Source organism: Pristiophorus japonicus, chromosome 5 (genome assembly GCF_044704955.1).
Source record: "Pristiophorus japonicus isolate sPriJap1 chromosome 5, sPriJap1.hap1, whole genome shotgun sequence".
Taxonomy (NCBI): Eukaryota; Metazoa; Chordata; class Chondrichthyes; family Pristiophoridae; genus Pristiophorus; species Pristiophorus japonicus.
The window spans coordinates 239,519,431-239,544,787 of NC_091981.1; the positions used below are offsets into that span (position 1 = coordinate 239,519,431).

Below are 25,357 nucleotides of genomic sequence, written 5' to 3' on the forward strand. Positions count from 1 at the left end.
CTTAAAAGTGATGAGGGTTTCTGCATCCACCACTCTTCCAGGCAGCGAGTTCCCAGATCTGCACAACCCTCTGCGTAAAGAAGTCCCCTCTCAAATCCTCTCTAAACCTTCCACCAACCACCTTAAAACCAAGCCCCTTCATAATAGATCCCTCCACCAATGGAAATAGACCCTTATTATCCACTATGTCCAAGCCCCTCAATATTCTGTACACCTCGATGAGGTCTGCTCTCAACCTCCTCTGTTCCAATGAGAACAAAACCAGCCTATCCAATCTGTCCTCATAACTAAGATTCTCCATTCCAGGCATCATCCTAGTAAATCTCCTTTGCACCCTCTCTAGTGCAATCACGTCCTTCCAATAATACGGCGACCAGAACTGCATGCAGTACTCCAGCTGTGGCCTAACCAAAGCATTTTACAAGTTAAGCATAACCTCTCTGCTCTTATATTCTATGCCTCGGCCAATAAAGGCAAGCATTCCGTATGCATTCTGAACCACCTTATCCACCTGGCCTGTTACTTTCAGGGATCTGTGGACATGCCCAGGAGTAAATAATAATTTGTTTTTTTATTTTTCCAGCCAAAGTGTATAATCTCACACTTTCCCACATTATACTCCATCTGCCAAACGTTTTCCCACTCACTTAGCCTGTCAATATCCCTTTGCAGATTCTTTGTATCCTCCTCACAACTTGCTCTCCCACCCATCTTTTTAATCATCAGAAAAGTTGGCTACATTACAATCGGCCTCTTCATCCAAGTCATTAATATAGATTGGAAATAGTTGAGGCCCCAGCACCGATCCCTGTGGCACCTCACTAGTTACTGTTTCCCAATCGGAAAATGACCCATTTATCCCGACTCTCTGTTTTCTGTTAGTTAGCAAATCCTCTATCCATGTGAATATATTATCCCCAACCCCGTAAGCTCTTTATCTTGTGCAGTAACCTTTTATGTGGCACTTTATTGAAAGCTTTCTGGAAATCCAAATACACCACCTCAACTGGTTCCCCCTTATCCACCCTGCTCGTTACATCCTCAAAGAACTCTAGCAAATTTGTCAAACATGATTTCCCTTTCATAAAACCATGCTGACTCTGCTTGACTGTTTTATGCTTTTCCAAATGTCCTGCTACGACTTCCTTAATGATGGACTCCAGCATTTTCCCAATGACAGATATTAGGCTAACTGGTCTATAATTTCTAGCTTTCTGTTTCCCTCCTTTGTTAAATAGAGCCATTACATTTGCAGATTTCCAATCCGCTGGGATCTCCCCAGAATTCAGAGAATTTTGGTAGATTGCAACCAATGCATGCACTATCTCTGCAGCCAATTTTTTTAAGATCCTAGGATGCAGGTCGTAAGGTCCAAGGGACTTGTCCACTTTTAGTCCCGTTATTTTACTGAGTACTTTTAAGGAGATACACAGTTGCTTGCCCTGTTCACTCAGTTCCCAGATGCCCTATTTCCCTCGCTATGACATTATCAGCTCACACTTTCAGTAACTTGGCACGCAAAATGTTTAAATTTAAATCTAGAAGGGCAAGTAGAACTAATGGCAGACACCATTAGATTCCCGACTACAGCAAAATCTGGGCCAGTCAGACTGAGGTTTCTCTAGTACAGTCCACAGACTTCCAAGCTGCTGGTTTTGCCAGAGGCCTGGGAGATGTCATGGGAAATCCCTTGCCTAGGGAATGCCAGTAGCAAGGGATGCTTTAAGACACAGGCATTCAGTATCTGAACACATGATGTAAGCAGAACCTACCAGCACCGAAACATTGAGTTATGTCAGGAGCAATGTTCTAGCTGCTGCATACATGTGTCCTGGTTGCTCAATTGTAAACTATTTTTCACAAAGGAAACACCTGTTGTAAGCTGTTGAAACTGTTGATTTCTGGATTCTTTTATCTCAATCTGGTTCAGCAAAATTACTGAAACGAATACCGTTTGTGCTTTAAACAAAGCAAGCTTTTATTTAAAAAGCAAATCCCGATCGGGGACTTTATCAGACAGAAGGAATGCAAGTCTGTTCGAATGCACTCACTTCCTACGGACAAAGTGACGTTACATTGTAAAGGGATGATGGTTATACATTTTCGGCAAAAGATAACAAGATAGGGCCAGAGTGACATCCCAGCTCAGCCCATCTCTTTTGATTCCTCCTTCCCTTTGTCCACTCATAAGCCGACCCAAGCATGGTCCAACTTTAAACAAAGACCTTCTGTCAATGTTTCAGGCTAATAACATGATTTAATAAGACCTTGAGGTTTTTCTGCAAGCTGTGGGTTTTGTTTCAATATGTGTTAGTGTTGTAACATTTCGCAGTCTCGAGTCTGAGATGTCATGGCTATTCCTCCATGAATTCTTTGTTAGCTTATACTGTCCCTATACAATTCCCACGTTCTCAACTTCAATGTCTCTATACATTTTTAAACATTCACAAAACCAGCAGCTTGGAAGTCTGTGGACTGTACCAGAGAAATTTCCCCTCAAATTCCCTCTAAACCTTCTACCAATTATTTTAAATTTATGTCCCCTGTGGTCAACAACAGGACATAAATTTAAAGTATTTGGTAAGAAGGTTTAGAGGGGATTTGAAGGGAAATTTTTTCATGCGGAGGGTTATGGGGGTCTGGAACTCATTGCCTGAAAGGACGGTAGAAGCGGAAACCCTCACCACATTTAAAAAGTACCTGGATGGGCACTTGAAGTGCCGTAACCTGCAGGGTTATGGACCTAGAGCTGGAAAGTGGGATTAGGCTGGATAGCCTCTTGTTGGCCGGCACGGACATGATGGGCTGAAATGGCCTCCTTCCATGCTGTAAATTTCTATGTTTCTACAATTCTATGATAAGTGGAGTTCGCAAACAATTTGCAGTTAGACAGCATGAATGTAAATGGTGGCAGTGCCCAGTTATAAAATTCAATGTTCTGCTGGAACTAGTCTGCTTTTTTTATTCTTTCACAGGTTGTGGGCATCAAGGCATTTATTTCCCATCCATAATTGCCTTTGAGAAAGTGGTGGCGAGCCGCCTTCTTGAACCATTGCAGTCCATGTGGTGAAGGTACTCTCACAGGGAGTTAGGGAGGGAGTTCCAGGATTTTGACCTCGCGACGATGAAGGAATGACAAAATATTTCCAAGTCAGGATGGTGTGTAACTTGGAGGGGAACTTGGAAGTGGTGGTGTTCTCACTTGCCTGCTGCGCTTGTCCTTCTGGATGATAGAGGTTGTGGGTTTGAGAGATGCTGCTGAAGAAGCCTTGGTAAGTTGCTGCAGTGCATCTTGTAGATGTTACACACTGTAGTCACATTGTGCCAGTGGTGGAGGGAGTGAATGTTTAAAGTGATGTATAGGGTTGCTTTGTTCTGGATGTTGTTGAGCTTCTTGAGTGTTGAGCTTCTTGAGGGCTGTTATTACGAAGTATTACAATGTATTTACAGCACAGAAACAGGCCATTTGGCCAATAGATCCATGCCCGTTGGAGCTGCAATCATCCAGACAATTGGAGAGTGTTCTATCACACTTCTGACTTCTGCCTTGCAGGTGGTGGAAATACTTTGGGGAGTCAGTAGCTGAGTCACTCACCTCAGAACACACAGCCTTTGGCCTGCTCTTGAATCCACAGTAATTATGTAGGCTTGCATTTATATTATGCCTAGCAAGACCTCAGGACATTCCAAAGCGCCTTATAGCCAATGAAGTACTTTGGAAGTGTGGTCACTGTTGTAATGTAAGAATATTGCATGTTGTTATGTGGCTGGTCCAGTTAAGATTCTGGTCAATGGTGACCCCCAGGGTATTGATGCTGGTAAATTTGACGATGGTAATGCCAGTGTATGTAGAGGGTATCATGCTTATCATGAAGGGAAAGGAGGTGGGATAGCTCTGTTAATAAAGGATGATATCAGGGCAGTTGTGAAAGACGATATTGGCTCTAATGAACAAAATGTTGAATCATTGTGGATGGAGATTAGAGATAGTAAGGGGGAAAAGTCACTGGTGGGCGTAGTTTATAGGCCCCCAAATAATAACTTCATGGTGGGGCGGGCAATAATCAAGGGAATAATGGAGGCATGTGAAAAAGGAATGGCAGTAATCATGCGGGATTTTAACCTACATATCGATTGGTCAAATCAAATCGCACGGGGTAGCCTGGAAGAGGAATTCATAGAATGCATACGGGATTGTTTCTTAGAACAGTATGTTACAGAACCTACAAGGGAGCAAGCTATCTTCGATCTGGTCCTGTGTAATGAGACAGGAATAATAAACCATCTCCTAGTAAAAGATCCTCTCGGAATGAGTGATCACAGTATGGTTGAATTTGTAATACAGATTGAGGGTGAGGAAGTAGTGTCTCAAACGAGCGTACTATGCTTAAACGAAGGGGACTACAGTGGGATGAGGGCAGAGTTGGCTAAAGTAGACTGGAAACAGACTAAACAGTGGCACAATTGAGGAACAGTGGAGGACTTTTAAGGAGCTCTTTCATAGTGCTCAACAAAAATATATTCCAGTGAAAAAGAAGGGCGGTAAGAGAAGGGATAACCAGCCGTGGATAACCAAGGAAATAAAGGAGAGTATCAAATTAAAAACCAATGCAGATTGGGAAAATTTTAAACGACAGCAAAGAATGACTAAAAGCAATAAAGAAAGGAAAGATAGATTACGAAAGTAAACTTGCGCAAAACATAAAAACAGATAGTAAAAGCTATTACCGATATATGAAACGGAAAAGACTGACTAAAGTAAATGTTGGTCCCTTAGAAGATGAGAAGGGGGATTTAATAATGGGAAATGTGGAAATGGCTGAGATCTGAAACAATTATTTTGCTTCGGGCTTCACAGTGGAAGACACAAAAACCATGCCAAAAATTGCTGGTCACGGGAATGTGGGAAGGGAGGACCTTGAGATAATCACTATCACTAGGGGGGTAGTGCTGGACAGGCTAATGGGACTCAAGATAGACAAGTCCCCTAGTCCTGATGAAATGCATCCCAGGGTATTAATCTACCAAACTTCTCTAGACTCTGGGGAGGTACCAGCGGATTGGAAAGCAGCTAATGTAACGCCTCTGTTTAAAAAAGGGGGCAGACAAAAGGCAGGTAACTATAGGCCGGTTAGTTTAACATCTGTAGTGGGGAAAATGCTTGAAGCTATCATTAAGGAAGAAATAGCAGGACATCTAGATAGGAATAGTGCAATCAAGCAGACGCAACATGGATTCATGAAGGGGAAATCATGTTTAACAAATTTACTGGAATTCTTTGAGGATATAACGAGCATGGTGGATAGAGGTATACCGATGGATGTGGTATATTTAGATTTCCAAAAGGCATTCAATAAGGTGCCACACAAAAGGTTACTGCAGAAGATAAAGGTACGCAGAGTCAGAGGAAATGTGCTAGCATGGATAGAGAATTGGCTAGCTAACAGAAAGCAGAGAGTCGGGATAAATGGGTCCTTTTCGGGTTGGAAATCGGTGGTTAGTGGTGTGCCACAGGGATCGGTGCTGGGACCACAACTGTTTACAATATACATAGATGACCTGGAAGAGGGGACAGAGTGTAGTGTAACAAAATTTGCAGATGACACAAAGATTAGTGGGAAAGCGGGTTGTGTAGAGGACACAGAGAGGCTGCAAAGAGATTTAGATAGGTTAATTGAATGGGCGAAAGTTTGGCAGATGGAATACAATGTCGGAAAATATGAGGTCATCCACCTTGGAAAAAAAAACAGTAAAAGGGAATATTATTTGAACGGGGAGAAATTACAACATGCTACGGTGAAGAGGGACCTGGGGGTCCTTGTGCATGAATCCCAAAAAGTTAGTTTGCAGGTGCAGCAGGTAATCAGGAAGGCGAATGGAATGTTGGCCTTCATTGTGAGAGGGATGGAGTACAAAAGCAGGGAGGTCCTGCTGCAACTGTATAGGGTATTGGTGAGGCTACACCTGGAGTACTGCATGCAGTTTTGGTCACCTTTCTTAAGGAAGGATAGACTGGCTTTGGAGGGGGTACAGAGACGATTCACTAAGCTGATTCCGGAGATGAGGAGGTTACCTTATGATGATAGATTGAGTAGACTGGGTCTTTACTCGTTGGAGTTCAGAAGGATGAGGTGTGATCTTATAGAAACATTTAAAATAATGAAAGGGATAGACAAGATAGAGGCAGAGAGATTGTTTCCACTGGTCGGGGAGACTAGAACGAGGGGGCACAGTCTCAAAATACGGCGGAGCCAATTTAAAACCGAGTTGAGAAGGAATTTCTTCTCCCAGAGGGTTGTGAATCTGTGGAATTCTCTGCCCAAGGAAGCAGTTGAGGCTAGCTCATTGGATGTATTCAAATCACAGATAGATAGATTTTTAACCAATAAGGGTATTAAGGGTTATGGGGAGCGGGCTGGTAAGTGGAGCTGAGTCCACGGCCAGATCAGTCATGATCTTGTTGATTGGCGGAGCAGGCTCGAGGGGCTAGATGGCCTACTCCTGTTCCTAATTCTTGTTATGTTATGTTACCGGATGATGGGATGGGACATCTTGCATTTATCTTAATCTAGCTTTATAATAAGAGCTATTTCAAGGCTGAGTCAAATGCGGGATCAGTTTCTTTATACGATGTACCAAAAATGTTCTTTTCACCTCCAGCGACTGAAGAGCATCACATAACCTGCCACTTCGCAACACAAGATTTCAATCTTCACCGCCAGCCGTTCCCAGACGCTTTGAATGAGCATCCCAATTCGCCTCAAAACGTAGGAATTCTGTGCCCTGAACTGACGTTTACTGAGGAAATGAATGTCACTTATGGTACTTAACATACATTAGAGTGTTTAAAAAAAAACTTTTGCTATCCGCCTGGCTGCGCAAATTTCAGAAAATAAAAGCAGTGTTGTTTTGCAGCCTACATCCCCCAGCCTCTTTGGGATCAGATATGCATAACAGATGAATTCACCACTGTGGACATAAATTCCCAAATGGTTTTAATAAATAACTGTTGCTCAGTGTAATATTAAATCACATACGTGAACAAACTATAATGCTTTAATAATTAGCATGCTTTTCGTGACCATTTTGCAATGGCACTTTTTTCAAATGCACTACATAAATGTAATTAATCGAACTCAGTGTACCAAACGTGCATAGGAAAGTATATAATTTAGCTGAAACATGCCATCAGTTTAAAAGAAATGTCATTACGACTGATTTCCTATCACGGGGGAAGCAAAGTTAAATTTTTTAGGCAACCTGATGAATTTGAGTGTTCGCTTACGGTCGATATTTTCCATCTCTCTGAGCAGATTTGCTTCTGATTAGACAAGAAATGAGCAGCGCCAGACCTGTCACCTTTTTGTTGCAATGTTTGCACTTAGAGAAGATTTGCGATAAGGAGCTTTCCAGGTCACAAGTGAAGGCTCCGGATCGCGCTCGAAGCGCTGTTCTTTCAGCACCGAGCCAGGCAGCCAATGCAACAGCTCTGATAAGTTGCCGTTGGTCAGCGTTTCTTGGTGACAACCGACACAACTTGGTGCTTCAATTATTCCGGCTAATAACGCGCTGGTTGCATGTGTCAAACACTGCGAGGAACTGGTCTGGCTGCATTTTGGGGTTGTTTTTATAAAGAGTGAAAGAAGACGCTGGCATGGAAGGTTAGATCAAGCGCACGGAAGTGTGTGACTGGAAGGGCTAACCCAGGGCACGGGGAACGCTGCAGGGCACGCCTGCCCGCCACTGCCTCGACCTGTTACCGCAGCGTACATGAAGGCGGCAGACGCGCCCGCTCACATTGTCGGTGTGTGAGGGAGGGAGAGGGAGGGGGCGGAGTCAGCCGGCAGCCGCGAGCCAGCCCCGCCGCCCGGATGATTGACGGGCCGCCGCTGATTAACGGGCGCGTGCACCAATCGCAGGCCGGAAAGTGCCGAGCACGCCGCTCGCGACGTCGCTGGCAGCCAATCAGAGCGGCGGTGTGTGTGTGTGTGTGTGTGTGGGGCGGGGGGTGTTGGCGGAGCAGCGAGTTAGACTGTGGTTGTCTGTGCTCGGTCGTGGCGCCTGGCGGAGAGAGAGAGAGAGAGCGATTGAGAGGGAGAGGGAGAGGGTGGGTGGAGTTGTATTGTTGCGAAAAACAGAAAGTGTAGAATGAATGCCGCGTCCTGGCGTTAACCCCCCCCCTCTCTTCCTCACAGCCAGTGGCGAGCAGCACTTATTCCGAGCTGGCATTGCCTGCCCTGCTGCAAAGTCTTCTACAATTGATACTCCGGGAGACGATGGGGGGGAAAAGGAAAGAAAAAGTCACCAGCACGGAAACCACTTCTGCCCTGAGTCATTTCTTGCCGCGGAGATCTTTAGAAGCTAAAGACGAACATTAAAAAGCCGGCAAGGCAAGCGGTTGGGATGGAGACGTAAGCGGCTAACTATAGCATCAGTGAGAGATACAGGGTGACCTGACTGATCAGGTCCGCCGTGTGCGTATTTATAGACTTGAGCCAGTGTTGACATATCAGCGCGGGAGGATGCATTTATTTTGAACTATTTTGGGGAATCTATAGACAGATATATATGCCTTTTAATACCCGCTTTCAGATTCGTTTTGCCGCCATAAACTGACAACGGGAAAACGACTTGGCAGCCGAGATGGCTGGTTTCTTGCTTTCTTTGGTCCTACAGATCCAGATAGGATTCATCATTGGATCCAGCCACGGTTTGGACGGACGTTCCGCGCAACAGAGGGAGAAAGTGGGCAAATATGAGACGCAACCTATTTACAACAGACACACCAACACCCACGGATCCCCGAACCCATCAAATGCGATCAGATCTTCCGAGAGCGGCGGCAGCAGCACACATCAACAACATGACAGTCTGCCCACTCCTGTCTGGGCTTTCCTTCATACTGGGGATCCTTCCAAGCTTGGCTTTGCTAACTGTACAAAGAGGTACCAATTGTCAAATTTAAACGAGGTCTCTCACGCACTGGACATACACCCATCACTCCACAGTGCCATGGACACCGTTGTCCATGCCACCAATTTCTTAAATATGATTTTGCAAACCAACGGGGTGCGGGAGATGACCATTAAGGAGGATATTGAGTGGTATCATGCTCTGGTGAGAAGTATTCTGGAGGGCGACCCCAAAGTCCATCGAGCAGTAGTGACTTTCGATGTCCAGCCGTTCACCTCCCCTCCTCAGGTGTTTCTGCAGGCCACGAGGATAGACAACCAGATCTTCCTCCAAGATCTGTCCCACACCGCTCGTCACCTGGCCAACCTCACTGCCGAGACCGAGTGGTTCAACCGACTCAAGCAGCAGCGTTCGTCCACTTCCTACCTTCACAGGAGGTTGCTGAGGGATGATCTGAGATCGATGCATCCCTCCATGCGGAAGAAAGGCATGAGGTACCTGGTTGATAAAACTCACATCAAGTGGTCGGCGCCCTACTTGGAATGTGAACATGGGAAGTACAGCCCTCTGTGGCTACTGACTCTCTCCACCTCGTTTTATGGATTGAAGCCGGATTTCCAGCCCGAGTTTAGGTGAGCTATCACAACACAATCCACAGTCATTTCTCACAGAGGTTTGGCCATCTTTTCGGCATCAGCTGGTAACATCCCCAAACTTCTAAATCATGTAAACATTTAGCAAATATAACACGAATTCTCACCATATCAGATACCGCTGATCTAAGAATTTAACCAGAGATTTGATCTGATTGCTTTATTTTTCCGGTGGCGGGGCTCTTGTTAGTCAGAGATAGCAATTTCGGGAAAGTGAAAAAAGTTCGGGAAAGTGTTCCCTAAGTGAACTCCCCTTTTATACGTGAAATATAAGAGTGCAAATAAAAAGGAGATTTTTATACCGGAACAGATAGTATAGTAAGGTCTGATAGTAGAACGGCACCATCTCACACACTTGGACGCGTTTGCCTCAGCGATAATCTTGCTAAATAACAGAAGACAGATGCGTTCGTATGGGAGGGTCCGCAGGAAACGTCTTGGGGGTCATGACCGCTCCTTCACCTAATTTTTTTTTTAAAAACCTCTTTAAATTCACCTCAGCCGACTGTCTACCCAATTCAAGACGTGTCTGCGGGAACTGTAAAAGCTTGTATTTCACAGCAGAATGTCTCGGTTTATTCCATCTTAATTATATGCCAAATGTTGAACTTGCACGCTTTGGTCGATTGTTTACTATTTCTGCATTTTACAGATATGAATGGGCTCCATGAGGTGACGTAAACGCGGTTGAATCCATTAGCTGCCGATTTCCATTCTAGATGTGATCAGTATCAGTGGAACAATCTCATGTCCTTAGACACAGCCCAGACACAACCGGAGCCAGTGTAAAGGGGGTAATGCCCGATTAAATAAATGCGCCTTTGGTTTATTTCCAGGGTGCCGGCGGCTTCTTTTCTCGACAAAGTCGGCGTGTTTCCCCACACCGCCGGCTGACGTCAGTGTGATTGAGCCGTGTTCTCCCTGTAATGTGTTCTGATCCAACAGTCACAACACACTGATTCATCTTCACGTTGGCGCGTTTACCCGATTGCACAGCACACACAGCGCAGATAATACTCGCAGCTTCGGGATCGCTAAAGAAAAGGAGGAATTATTCAAAATGTGTTTTTTGAACGAAGAAATTTTTCGGCTCATTCTAGTTTGAAATCTGCAATTGATGCGGCTCCACTCGCCATTTCAGCTCCCGAAATGTTTAAACGGTTGTATCATGTGCATTGTAACAATCTCTCGATTGATTAGTAGAACGAGAGGTGAGGCTGGCTGGGTTCATCCTGAAACTGACGTGAAATTCCCCCAAATATATGCTTGGATAAAGCTCAAATGGAACCAGGAGCGTGTTTGTGAATGTTCTTGTGTCGCTTGTGTGATCCACAGATCGTGAGCATTTTTTGTTGCTAATTTGACGGGTGCTGCATTTTACACTTTAAAATATTCTTCAAGTGTAATTATCACCCGTGTTGCAATAAGATTTGAAGTTACCTCCCCAGTAGAATATGCGCCCAAAGTCTCATTGTAATATATGACCAGGGATTGGGCTGTTGGAAATGAGACAAGTGAAAGGTTAATGAAAACAGACTGTGGTAATTAGGGGCCCGCTGTGTATCGTGATGATGGTCATAACCTTGTAATTGACATCCTACCCCGTTTGCATAGTCCCTGGGAGTAAAATTGCAGTTACCTTCTTGGTTTTCGAATTGCTGATAATGCGTGCAAGTGACATTTTCAACAGATTAATTCTGAAATTATAACCTATTTGGAGTTTCAGAACCTTAATTATATTCAGTGACCCAGTTTCCTCAACAATCTGGGAAATTCTCTGTCCCACAGAGTTGTGCAGGCTGGGTCATTGAATATATTTAAGGCTGAGAGAGACAGACTTTTGAGCGATAAGGGAATAAAGGGTTATGGGGAGCGGACAGGGAATGGAGCTGAGTCCATGATCAGATCAGCCATGATCTTATTAAATGGCGGAGCAGGCTCAAGGGGCCAAATGGCCTACTCCTGTTCCTATTTCTTATGTTCTTATGTTCAGTATTGTATTGCGACTGCTTTTAACACAAGTTTAACATACTCTATTATTCCCTTCCAAAAAAAATCACATACTCCACGTACTCCACTGGATATGTCCTAACAAGAAAATAATGGGCAGTACAGTCTGGGCCTGAATAGTTCAGCTGCTGTGACTCTTTGCATAATCAAACTTACTTTTGAGGGGTAAATTTAATTTCACCCCAGGCAGTGGATGATTTATCTCCACAATGAGTTTCAAGAAAGTGATTTCATAGACATATAATAAGTGAGAAGTGCTTGACAAAAATCCCTAGTATCATAAACATTTTATTACTGATATTTCTTCACTACCTTCCTCCCTCTGCCTCTGCACAGAATCACTTCTCACCCTCGGTAATTACAACCTCCATCTCAATTCATCATGCTCTCAGTTCACTAGCCTCCTCTCCTCCCTTAATCTCTCCCTCCATGTAAATTCCCCAACCCTTATTCATGGCCACTCCCTCGATTTTGCCATCTCTATTCCCACCAAACTGCTGACCACCCAACTTCCTTTGCTGGCTCCCATATTAGCTCATATTATTAATGGTTCTCTCTCCTCAATTACTGTCTCTCTCTACCTTAAATCTTCCGTCATCACCCTTCTCAAAAAAACAACTCCCGACCTCTCTGTCCTTGAAAATTACCGCCCCATTTCCAATCTCTCTTTCCTCTCCAAAGTCCTTGAACGTATTGTCGCCTCCAAAATCTGTCCGCATCTTTCCCACAATTGCATGTTTCAATACCTCCAATCTGGTTTCCGCGCCTGGCACAGTACTGAAACGGCTCTCATCAAAGTCACAAATGACTTTGTGACTGTGACGAAGGCAGACTATCCCTCCTTGTCCTTCTTGACTTGTCTGCAGCCTTTGACACGGTTGATGACTCTATCCTTCTCCAACACCTCTCCACCATCGTCCCACTGGGTGAGACTGCACTCGCTTGGTTCCATTCTTATCTATCTAATCGTAGCCAGAGAATCAATCACCTGCAACGTCTTCTCTTCCAGCCTCTACTTCATTACCTTTGGTATCCCCCAAAGATCTATCCTTCGCCCCCTCCTATTTCTCATCTACATGTTGCCCCTTGGCGACATCATCTGAAAATACTGCGTCAGTTTCCACATGTACGCTGATGATACCCAGCTCTACCTCACCACCACCTCTCTTGACCCGTCCACGGTCTCCAAATTATCAGACTGCTTGTCTGATATCTAGTTCTGGATGAGCAGAAATGTTCTCCAATTGAATATTGGGAAGACCGAAGCCGTTATTTTCAGTCCCCGCCACGAACTCCATTCCCTAGCCACTGACTCCATCCCTCTCCCCAATTTCTATCTGAAGCTGAACCAGACTGTTCGCAACCTTGGTGTCATATTTGACCCTGAAATGAGCTTTCGTTCACACATCCACAGCATAACTAAGACCGCCTATTTCCAACTCCATAACATCACCCATCTCCACTTTTGCTTCAGCCCATCTGCTGCTGACGCCCTCATCCACGCTTGTTTTCAATTCCCTCCATGGCCTCGCCCCTACCTATGTCTGCAATCTCCTCCAGCCCCACAGCTCCCTAAGATATCTGCGCTCCTCTAATTCTGCCCTCTTGAGCAACCCTGATTATAATCGCTCAACCATTGATGGCCGTGCCTTCTGTTGCCTCGGCCCTAAGCTCTGGAATTCCCTGTCTAACCCTTTCCACCTCTCTACCTTGCCTTCCTCCTTCAGGATGCTCCTTAAAACTTACCTGTTTGACCAAGCTTTTGATCACCTGCCCTAATTTCTCCTTATGCGGCTCGGTGTCAAATTTTTAATCTCATAATATTCCTGTGAAGCACCTTGGGACATTTCACTATATTAAAGGCGCTATATAAATACAAGTTGTTGTTGTTGTAGTTGTTGAATATTATATAAATCCTGGCTTTTTCCATCGTATGTTCCTCGATAACAGCACTGGGATTTTTTGGGTGTCCTGTTTGTGTCTGTTGTAGATTAGTTGATAGAGATTGGTTGCTATGAGTAGCGAACAACTCCATCGCCATTATATCATGTGACATTCAGCATGGTAGTAGGTGAACTAGATGGACTTTGGTCTTTTTCATTTATCAATTCAACAACAACAATTTGCATTTATTTAGCACCTTTAACATAATAAAATGTTTCAAGTTGCTTCACAAGAATGATTATCAAACAAAATTTGACACTGAGCCGCACAAGAGATATCAGGATAGGTGGGTTTTAAGAAGCATCTTAACGGAAAAACATAGAAACATAGAAAATAGGTGCAGGAGTAGGCCATTCGGCCCTTCGAGCCTGCACCACCATTCAATAAGATCATGGCTGATCATTCACCTCAGTAACCCTTTCCTGCTTTCTCTCCATATCCCTTGATCCCTTTAGCCGAAAGGACCATATCTAACTCCCTCTTGAATATATCTAACGAACTGGCATCAACAACTCTCTGCAGTAGAGAATTCCACAGGTTCACAATTCTCTGAATGAAGAAGTTTCTCCTCATCACGATTCTAAATGGCTTACCCCTTATCCTTAGACTGTGACCCCTGGTTCTGGACTTCCCCAAAATCGGGAACATTCTTCCTGCATCAGCCCCGTCAGAATTTTATATGTTTCTATGAGATCCCCTCTCATTCTTCTAAACTCCAATGAATACAGGCCCAGTCGATCCAGTCTCTCCTCATATGTCAGTCCTGCCATCCCTGGAATTAGTCTGGTGAACCTTTGCTGCACTCACTCAATAGCAAGAAGGTCCTTCCTCAGATTAGTAGATCAAAACTGAACACAATATTCCAGGTGAGGCCTCACCAAGGCCCTGTACAACTGCAGTAAGACCTCCCTGCTCCTATACTCAAATTCCTTACCTATGAAGGCCAACATGCCATTTGCCTTCTTCAACGCCTGCTGTACCTGCATGCCAACTTTCAATGACTGATGTACCATGACACCCAGGTCTCATTGCACCTCCCCGTTTCCTAATCTGCCATTCAGATAATATTCTGCCTTCGTGTTTTTGCCACCAAAGTGAATAACCTCATATTTATCCACATTATACTGCATCTGCCATGCATTTGCCCACTCAACTGTCCAAGTCACCCTGCAGCCTCTTAGCATCCTCCTCACAGCTCACACTGCCACCCAGCTGAGTGTAATCTGCAAACTTGGAGATATAACACTCAATTCCTTCATCTAAATCATTGATGTATATTGCAAATAGCTGGGGTCCTAGCACTGAGCCCTGCAGCACCCCACTAGTCACTGCCTGCCTTTCTGAAAAGGATCCCGACTCTCTGCTACCTGTCTGCCAACGAGTTCTCTATCCACGTCAATACATTACCCCCAATACCATGTGTTTAATTTTACACACCAATCTCTAGTGTGGGACCTTGTCAAAAGCTTTTTGAAAGTCCAAATACACCACATCCACTGGTTCTCCCTTGTCCACTCTACTAGAAGAGAGAGGTTGAGAGGCAGAGATGTTTACGTAAGAACATAAGGAGTAAGAAATAGGAGCGGGAGAAGGAGTAGGCCTTCCTGCCCCTCGAGCCTGCTGATCATCGACCTCAACTCCACTTTCCTGCCCGATCTCCATATCCCTTGATTCCCCTAGAGTCAAATAATCTATCTATCTCCGCCTTGAATATACTCAGAGACTCAGCTTCCACAGCCCTCTGGGGCAGAGAATTCCAAAGATTCACAACCCTCTGAGTGAAGAAATTCCTCCTCATCTCTGCCTTAAATGGCCTACCTCTTAGACACTCCAGCCAGGAGAAACAACCTCTCAGCATCTACCCTGTCAATCCCCTTCAGTATCTTGTATGTTTCAATGAGATCACCTCTCATTCTTCTAAACTCCAGATCGTATAATACACAATCTCTCATCATAAGACAGCCCTCTCATCCCAGGAATCAATCTAGTGAACCTTTGTTGACTGCCTCCAAGGCAAGCATATCTTTCCTTAGCTAAAAAGAGTGGGAGAGCTATAGTGGTAGGAGATTCTATTGTAAGGGGAATAGATAGACGTTTCTGCGTCCACAATCGAGACTCCAGGATAAGATAAGAACATAAGAACATAAGAATTAGGAACAGGAGTAGGCCATCTAGCCCCTCGAGCCTGCTCCGCCATGCAACAAGATCATGGCTGATCTGGCCGTGGACTCAGCTCCACTTACCCGCCCGCTCCCCATAGCCCTTAATTCCCTTATTGGTTAAAAATCTATCTATCTGTGACTTGAATACATTCAATGAGCTAGCCTCAACTGCTTCCTTGGGCAGAGAATTCCACAGATTCACAACCCTCTGGGAGAAGAAATTCCTTCTCAACTCGGTTTCAAATTGACTCCCCCATATTTTGAGGCTGTGCCTCCTAGTTCTAGTCTCCCCGACCAGTGGAAACAACCTCTCTGCCTTTATCTTGTCTATCCCTTTCACTATTTTAAGTGTTTCTATACGATCACTCCTCATCCTTCTGAACTCCAACGAGTAAAGACCCAGTCTACTCAATCTATCATCATAAGGTAACCCCCTCATCTACGGGATGGTATGTTGCCTCCCTGGTGCAAGGGTCAAGGATGTCTCAGAGCAGGTGCAGATCATTTTGAAAAGGGAGGGTGAACAGCCAGTTGTCGTGGTGCATATAGGTACAATGATAAAGGTAAAAAACGGGATGAGGTCTTACAAGCTGAATTGAGGAAGCTTGGAGTTAAATTTAAAAAGTAGGTCCTCAAAGGTAGTAATCTCAGGATTGCTACGAGTGCCACGTGCTCGTCAGAGTAGGAATCGCAGGATAGCTCAGATAAATACGTGGCTTGAGGAGTGGTGCAGAAGAGAGGGATTCAAATTCCTGGGACATTGGAACCAGTTCTGGGGGAGGTGGGACCAGTACAAACCAGATGGTCTGCACCTGGGCAGGACCAGAACCAATGTCCTAAGGGGAGTGTTTGCTAGTGCTGTTGGGGAGGGCTTAAACTAATATGGCAGGGGGATGGGAACCTATGTAGGGAGACAGAGGGAAGTAAAATAGGGGCAGAAGCAAAACATAGAAAGGAGAAAAGTAAAATTGGAGGGCAGAGAAACCCAAGGCAAAAATCAAAAAGGGCCACATTACAGCAAAATTCTAAAGGGGCAAAGTGTGTTAAAAGGACAAGCCTGAAGTCTCTGTGCCTCAATGCGAGGAGTATTCATAATAAAGTGGATGAAATAACTGCACAGGTAGCATTTAATGAATATGATATAATTGGCATCACGGAGACATGGCTTCAGGGTGACCAAAGCTGGGAACTCAACATCCAGGGGTATTCAACATTCAGGAAGGATAGACACAAAGGAAAAGGAGATGGGATAGCGTTGCTGGTTAAAGAGGAAATTAACGCAATAGTAAGGAAGGACATTAGCTTGGATGATGTGGAATCTGTATAGGTAGAGCTGCGGAATACCAAAGGGCAGAAAACGCTAGTGGGAGTTGTGTACAGACCACCAAACAGTAGTAGTGAGATTTGGGACAGCATCAAATAAGAAATTAGGGATGCGTGCAATAAAGGTGCAGCAGTTATCATGGGCGACTTTAATCTACATATAGATTGGGCTAACCAAACTGGTAGCAATACGATGGAGGAGGATTTCCTGGAGTGTATTAGGGATGTTTTTCTAGACCAATATGTCGAGGAACCAACTAGAGAACTGGCCATCCTAGACTGGGTGATGTGTAATGAGAAAGGACTAATTAGCAATCTTGTTGTGCGAGGCCGCTTGGGGAAGAGTGACCATAATATGGTAGAATTCCTTATCAAGATGGAGAGTGACACAGTTAATTCAGAGACTAGGGTTCTGAACTTAAGGAAAGGTAACTTCGATGGTATGAGACGTGAATTGGACTAGAATAGACTGGCAAATGATACTTAGAGGGTTGACGGTGGATAGGCAATGGCAAACATTTAAAGATCACATGGATGAACTTCAACAATTGTACATCCCTGTCTGGAGTAAAAATAAAACGGGGAGGGTGGCTCAACCGTGGCTAACGAGGGAAATTAAGGATAGTGTTAAATCCAAGGAAGAGGCATATAAATTGGCCAGAAAAAGCAGCAAACCTGAGGACTGGGAGAAATTTAGAATTCAGCAGAGGAAGACAAAGGGTTTAATTAGGAGGGGGGAAATAGAGTATTAGAGGACGCTTGCCGGGAATATAAAAACTGACTGCAAAAGCTTCTATAGATATGTGAAGAAAAAAAAATTAGTGAAGACAAACATAGGTCCCTTGCAGTCAGATTCAGGTGAATTTATAACGGGGAACAAAGAAATGGCAGACCAGTTCAACAAATACTTTGGTTCTGTCTTCACAAAGGAAGACACAAATAACCTTCCGGTAGTACGAGGGGACCGAGGGTCTCGTGAGAAGGAGGAACTGAAGGATATCCTTATTAGGCAGGAAATTGTGTTAGGGAAATTGATGCGATTGAATCCCCGGGGCCTGATAGTCTGTATCCCAGAGTACTTAAGGAAGTGGCCCTAGAAATAGTGGATGCATTGGTGATCATTTTCCAACAATCTATCGACTCTGGATCAGTTCCTATAGACTGGAGGGTAGCTAATGTAACACCACTTTTTAAAAAGGGAGGGAGAGAGAAAACAGGTAATTATAGACAGGTTAGCCTGACATCAGTCGTGGGGAAAATGTTGGAATCAAATATTAAAGATGAAATAACAGCGCATTTGGAAAGCAGTGACAGGATCGGTCCAAGTCAACATAGATTTATGAAAGGGAAATCATGCTTGACAAATCTTCTGGAATTTGTTGAGGATGTAACTAGTAGAGTGGACAAGGGAGAACCAGTGGATGTGGTGTATTTGGATTTTCAAAAGGCTTTTGACAAGGTCCCACACAAGAGATTGGTGTGCAAAATTAAAGCACAAGGTATTGGAGGTAATGTACTGACGTGGATAGAGAACTAGTTGGCAGACAGGAAGCAGAGAGTCGGGATAAATGAGTCCTTTTAAGAATGGCAGGCAGTGATGAGTGCGGTGCCGCAGGGCTCAGTGCTGGGACCCCAGCTATTTACAATATACATTAATGATTTAGATGAAGGAATTGAGTGTAATATCTCCAAGTTTGCAGATGACACTAAACTGGGTGGCGGTGTGAGCTGTGAGGAGGACGCTAAGAGGCTGCAGGGTGACTTGGACAGGTTAGGTGAGTGGGCAAATGCATGGCAGATGCAGTATAATGTGGATAAATGTGAGGTTATCCACTTTGGAGGCAAAAACACGATGGCAGAATATTATCTGAATGGCGGCAGCTTAGGAAAAGGTGAGATGATGTCATGGTACATCAGTCATTGAAAGTTGGCATGCAGGTACAGCAGGCGGTGAATAAGGCAAATGGTATGTTGGCCTGCATAGCTAGGGGTTTTGAGTATAGGAGCAGGGAGGTCTTACTGCAGTTGTACAGGGCCTTGGTGAGGCCTCACCTGGAATATTGTGTTCAGTTTTGGTCTCCTAATCTGAGGAAGGATGTTCTTGCTATTGAGGGAGTGCATCAAAGGTTCACCAGACTGATTCCTGGAATGGCTGGACTGACATATGAGGAGAGACTGGATCGACTGGGCCTTTATTCACTGGAGTTTAGAAGGATGAGAGGGGATCTCATAGAAACATATTACATTCTGACGGGACTGGACAGGTTAGATACAGGAAGAATGTTCCCGATGTTGGGGAAGTCCAAAACCAGTAGACACAGTCTAAGCATAAGGGGTAAACCATTTAGGACTGAGATGAGGAGAAACTTCTTCACTCAGAGAGAGTTGTTTACCTGTGGAATTCCCTACTGCAGAGAGTTGTTGATGCCAGTTCATTGGATATATTTAAGAGGGAGTTAGCTGTGGCTCTTACGGCTAAAGGAATCAAGGAGTATGGAGAGAAAGCAGGAAAGGGGTACTGAGGTGAATGATCAGCCATGATCTTATTGAATGGTGGTGTAGGCTTGAAAGACCGAATGGCCTGCTCCTGCACCTATTTTCTATGTTTCTATGTTTCTATGAGACCAATACTGCGCACAGTACTCCAGGTGTGGTTTCACCAAGGCCCTGTACAATTGTAGCAAGAATTCCTTACTCTTGTACTCCAACCCCCATGCAATGAAGGACAGCATGCTATTTGCCTTCCTTATTGCTTGCTGTACCTGCATGCTGGCTTTCTGTGTTTCTTCAGGTCAGCCATGATCGTATTGAATGGCGGAGCAGACTTGAGGGTCCAAATGGCCCACTCCTGCTCTTATTTCTTATGTTCTTATGGCATGAGGACACCCAAATCTCTCTGAATACCAACATTTAAAAGTTTCTCACCAGTTAAAAAATATTCTGTTTCTCTATTCTTCCTACTAAAGTGACCTCACATTTCCCTACATGAAACTCCATCTGCCACCTTACTGCCCACTCACTTGGTCTATCTATGTCGCCTCACAGCTTACTGTCCCACCTAGCTTTGTATCAGCAGCAAACTTGAATACGTTACATTCAGTCCCTTCATCTAGGTCATTAATATAGATTGTAAATAGCTGAGGCCCCAGCACTGATCCTTGCGGAACCCCACTAGTTACAACCTGCCAACCCGATAAAGACCATTTATCCCTACTCTCTGTTTTCTCTCTGTTAACCAATCCTCTATCCATGTTAATACATGATCTCCAATCCCATGAGCCCTTATCTTGTGTAATAACCTTTTATGTGGCACCTTATCGAATGCATTTTAGAAATCCAAATATACTACATGCACTGATTCCCCTTGATCTACCATGCTAGTTACATCATCTCCCTTTCATAAAACTATGTTGACTCTGTCTAATCATGTTATGATTTTCTAAGTGCCCTGATATCACTTCCTTGTCAATGCATTCCAGTATAGTCCCGACAATTGATGTCAGGCTAACTGGTCTGTGGTTCGCTGTTTTCTTTCTCCCTCCTTTCTTGAATAGCAGGGTTACATTTGCTATCTTCCAATCTATTGGTACCGTTCTAGAATCTAGGAAATTTTGGAAGATCAAAACCAATGCATCCACTATCTCTGCAGCCATCTCTTTTAGAACCCCAGGATGTAGGCCATCATGTCCAGGGGATTTGTTGGCTTTTAGTCCCATTAGTTTCTCTACTTATATTAATTACATTAAGTTCCTCACCTTCATTAGACTCTTGGTTCCCCACCATTTTAGGTATGCTTTTTGTGTCTTCTACTGTGAAGACAGTTACAAAATATTTGTTTAACCTTTCTGCATTTCCTTTTTCCCAAAATAATTTCTCCTGTCTCAGCATCTAAGGACCAATGTTTATTTCTGCTACTCTCTTCCTTTTTACATACTTGTAGAAGCTCTTACAATCTGGTTTTATATTTCTTGCTAGTTTTCTCTCATTCTATTTTTTCCCATTTTATCAATTTTTTGGGTCATCCTTCGCTGGTTTCTGAAACTCTCCCGATCCTCAGGCTTACTACTATTCTTCGCAACATTACAAACTCCTTTCAATCTAATGCTATCCTTAACTTCTTTAGTTAGCCACGGATGGATCACTTTTCCTGTGGCGTTTTTGTTTCTCAATGGAATGTATTTTTGTTGAGAATTATGAAATATTTATTTAAATGCTATCCACTGCTTATCTTTATCGTGGCCGCCCCAACCTGTGTGAGAACACCATCGCAGGTCAGGGCTATAAATAGAGCTGGAGCACCAGGCCTTGGAACATCATGGCAGAGGTGCGGCGAATGAGGGTACCGGGCCCAGAAGAGCCGAGGGCCCAGGGGCAGCACGGAGCTGCCCAAGCTGCGATATGTGTGCGTACTAGGTCCGTGCAACAGAGCAGGTCTGCAGTCATCCTGGTTAATCCTTGCCACTGAATAAAGCCCGTATGGTGGCTGATGTGCAACGATCACCACACGTTAAAAAAAAATTCACGCACAGGCATCTTCCACCCTCTCAATTGGAGTTCAGGACTAGAACATCGGGTCCTTCATTGAAACATCTGTGAACTCTCGTGGAAGCAAGTCATCCTCGTTTGAGGGACCGCCTATGATGATGATTGCCATATCTTTTAATCTATTTTTCCAATCTACCTTAGCCAACTCGCCCTTCGTAACTATGTCATTGGTTTTATTTAAGTTTAAGACTAATTTCGGACTTAGGCAAGTCACTCTCAAACGTAATGTTAAATTCCTTCATATTATGATCACTCTGCCCAGAGGATCCCTTACTATGAGATTGCTCATTAACCCTTTCTCATTACACAAAAGAAGATCTAAAATAGCCTGTTCCCTGGTTGGTTCCATGGCGTATTATTCCAGGAAACTGTCCCGAATGCATTCCATGAACTCATCCTCCAGGCTACCTTTGCCAATTCATTTGTTGAGTCTATATGAAGATTAAAGTCCCCTACGATTATTGTATTACCTTTGTTACAAGCTCCTACTATTTCTTGATTAATATTCTGTCCAACAGTATAGCTACTGTTAGGGGGTCTATTTACTACTCCCACCAATGTTTTCTGTGCCTTATTCCTTATCTCCATCCACCATCCATACTGATTCTACTTCCTGATCTTCCGAGCCAGGATCCTTGATCTCTACTGTCCTTTATTATCAGGGCTACCCTCCACCCCCCGCCCCCCCCCACCGCCCCCATTTTCCATTCTGCCTGTCCTTTCGAAACATCAAGTAACCTGGAACATTCAGTTCCCAACCTTGGTCACTTTACAACCACGTCTCTGTAATGGCTATTAGATCAAAACCATGTATCTCTATTTGTGCTACTCGTTCGTCTTTTCTTGTTACGAATGTTTCGTGCATTCAGATAAAAAGCCTTTAATTTAATTTTTTTACCATTATTCCCTGACTGTACTGCTGCACTGCTACCGTTAAACTCTCTGTCCCTTCCTGTCAAATTCTGCTTATTTTTATCCAAATTGCTACACTGCTCTGTTGCATTGACCTTCCTTTTTAGATTTCTAAATTTCCCTTCACTGATCCCTCCGCCCACCCCATCTTTTAGCTTAAAGACCTATCTACAGCCCTAGTTATTCGACTTGCCAGGATGCTGGTCCCAGCCCGGTTTAAGTGGAGTCCACCCTAACGGAACAGCTCCCTCTTTCCCCAGGGAGGGAATTCCAAAACTTAGGGCCTAGGCAGCTGAAATCATGGCTGCCAATGGTGGAATGACTAAAATAAGGGATGCGCAATTCCTATGTTCCTAACAGGGCTGAATAGAGGATACTACAGCAGGGTGGATGGGAGGTAACTGTTGACCAGGAATATACCAGACAGGTTTGAACTACTTCGTAAATTTACTTTGTAAATTGCGGTAGCAGTGCTGTAACTTTTTGTTAGTAGCCTAATGCAAAGAATGATTTTCTGGGTATAATTTGCTGCTTGTTATTACACTAGCAGGATATTACACTAGCAGGATCTCTCATGGTGTTTTACAATTACAGTTGTGATATTTAGTTCCCTGTTTCTTCAAGACCACTGGTCTGACAGGAAATCCTGGTATTGTAGTTACTTATGCACTGCTGAGGCCAATCAGAGGATAGTTGGAACTGATTGTAGATTTTAGATTACAAGTCTATGACTGGTTTTCTTTTCCCAAAAAAGTGTTTTGCATCTGCAAACAAGTGTGACATCTGGTGCATGAATGATGTGCACTAGATGAGTGATATACATTTTATAATATATTAAATCCTATACATGTTCCATTGAAAACTTCCATGTAAATCAGTTCTATAAATCGAATTATAAAAGTATCGATATTTTTTACAAATACCTATGAACCCTGTAAGTGGCAGTGATAGGACTTTTAGTGTCTTATAAAACTGCTTTCTATGTAATATCCACTGATTTAGTGAGTGTTTGCAGGGCACTCATTATTTTTACTTCACAAATCATTCAAAATGCTTTCTGAAAAAAATCATCTGCCATTTTTTCCCCCTGTAACTGAAGTTTATATTGCACAAAATTATAAAAACATATATATATATATACATATTTCACAATATCATTAAATTTATCGATTGAATCATCTTTTATATCTTTTAAAGCCTTTATTAAAGCTTAAATTTGGAGGCTTCAGCCATCTCCTAAAAGCCTGGTCTTGGACTTGATATTTTTGCCCAGAGTTGTGAAGTGAGCATGTGCAGTGCACCTTATTTCCAAAAATGCATCAATACCATTGAGTCAACTTATTGATGGAATATTTTCCTTCATATTCTAGCAATATGTGCTCAGTTGTTTTTCAGAATAATTTGAAGCAAAGATAGAAGACCAATTTCAAAAGCCTTATTTAGGTAAACTCATTGAGTGTTTTTAAAAAAAAACAGGGAGTCTGTGTTTATGTAATATAAAAAGAAAAATGATAGTTGATTGCATACCAGTAGCACCTTTTGTTTTGTGTTCTATACATTTCAGAAAACATTAAGCTGAGAGAGAAAGAATCTTTGCTCGTTAATGCTAGCTCAATGTAAAATTTGAAAACACCAAATGAATTTTGAAGGTAACTAATTATCTCGCTTGTGTTTTGTTGACAGGAAAGGTAATCTCTAATTGTTTATGGCTGTGAGATAGTGATTCTCGTTGCTAATCCATAAGAGGGATAAAGAAAGAGTCAGACAGAGTGGCAGACTGACAAGAGTGTCTTTCCTTATTCTAATTTGCTTTACTTATAAAGGAACAATTATACTTGTACTAATGCTCATTTTCACATTTCTCGAGCAGTTCACAAGCAGGTTAATCACCAGTAGCTCTGAAAAAGCTGCATGCTCAGCTATGCAATGAGGAAATCTGAATATACATGCAGTGTCCATTTGCAACATCTGGAAACCAGTAGGTCGCTGTCTGAGATCTCACCCACCTTTCTTGATCACATACATAACAAACAAGATGCTGGTTTTGTGACCAGAAATCAATTAAGTTTAGGTCTAGGTTGTCTTGACCTGGATTATTGAATATATCAGCGTTGGCTCAGAAACACAAAGGGCATGGAAGGATATGGGGAAGACATAACCATGACTTGAGGATGGCTACCAAGGTAATGTGGACATTATGAAAACTGTGAATACAGTATAATCATCACAAGCTATTCTTAGCCCTGTACTGCCACATATATACTTGTATAAAGATGTTACAGTGAAGGTGACTTAAAAAAAAAAGGGTCTCAGAAGTAGTATGCCAGGGGTGCAAATGCAACATTCCATGAGTCTTGGTAACTGAATCCTACCAATAATATCTAAAGGTGGTCAACTACAGGGTCTGCAGTCTTACCGGGGGACGTGACAACCTAATCAAGGCCAAGACAACATATGAGCAAAGGATCTGAAGATAGTGGAAAGCACTCCTTTTGAGTTAGGAGGGAGTTGGCATGTTCTAACTTTATGCTACCTTCTCCTGAGAGGTGCAACAGTTAACATTGAATAGCCCAATGGTGTCACACTGAGAACATCAGTTTTCTGCATCATTACTTTCAAAGCAAAACGGTGAATGTCAGTATACTAATAGACTCATAATGTACCTTCTGCTCTTTACAGATGGTGTGCAGGAAACAGTGGGTACAGGGCAGCAAAGTACACCAGTGTTACCACTTGCACTTGCACTTGCACTGATTGGTAGCCCATACACTAGAATTTCAGCTTACAACAGATCTGGAGGGGCAGGAGAAGTATGGGATATTGTACCCCTAGCAAAAAGAAGTGCTTTAAGGGAATGCAGATCGTAGATTGGGGTACAGCACTGTGGTAGCCATT

The 25,357-nt window shown here is 43.5% G+C and overlaps 1 protein-coding gene across 1 annotated transcript in view; it reads left to right on the top strand.

Annotated features, from left to right (window-relative positions):
• The first annotated feature begins 8,643 nt into the window (after nucleotides 1-8,643).
• Nucleotides 8,644-25,357, top strand: part of gpr158a (G protein-coupled receptor 158a) — a 777,085-nt gene continuing 760,371 nt past the window's right edge. The window contains exon 1 of the mRNA XM_070880082.1: nucleotides 8,644-9,545. Coding sequence (XP_070736183.1) covers nucleotides 8,644-9,545 — 902 coding nt within the window. The remainder of the gene's footprint in view (nucleotides 9,546-25,357) is intronic.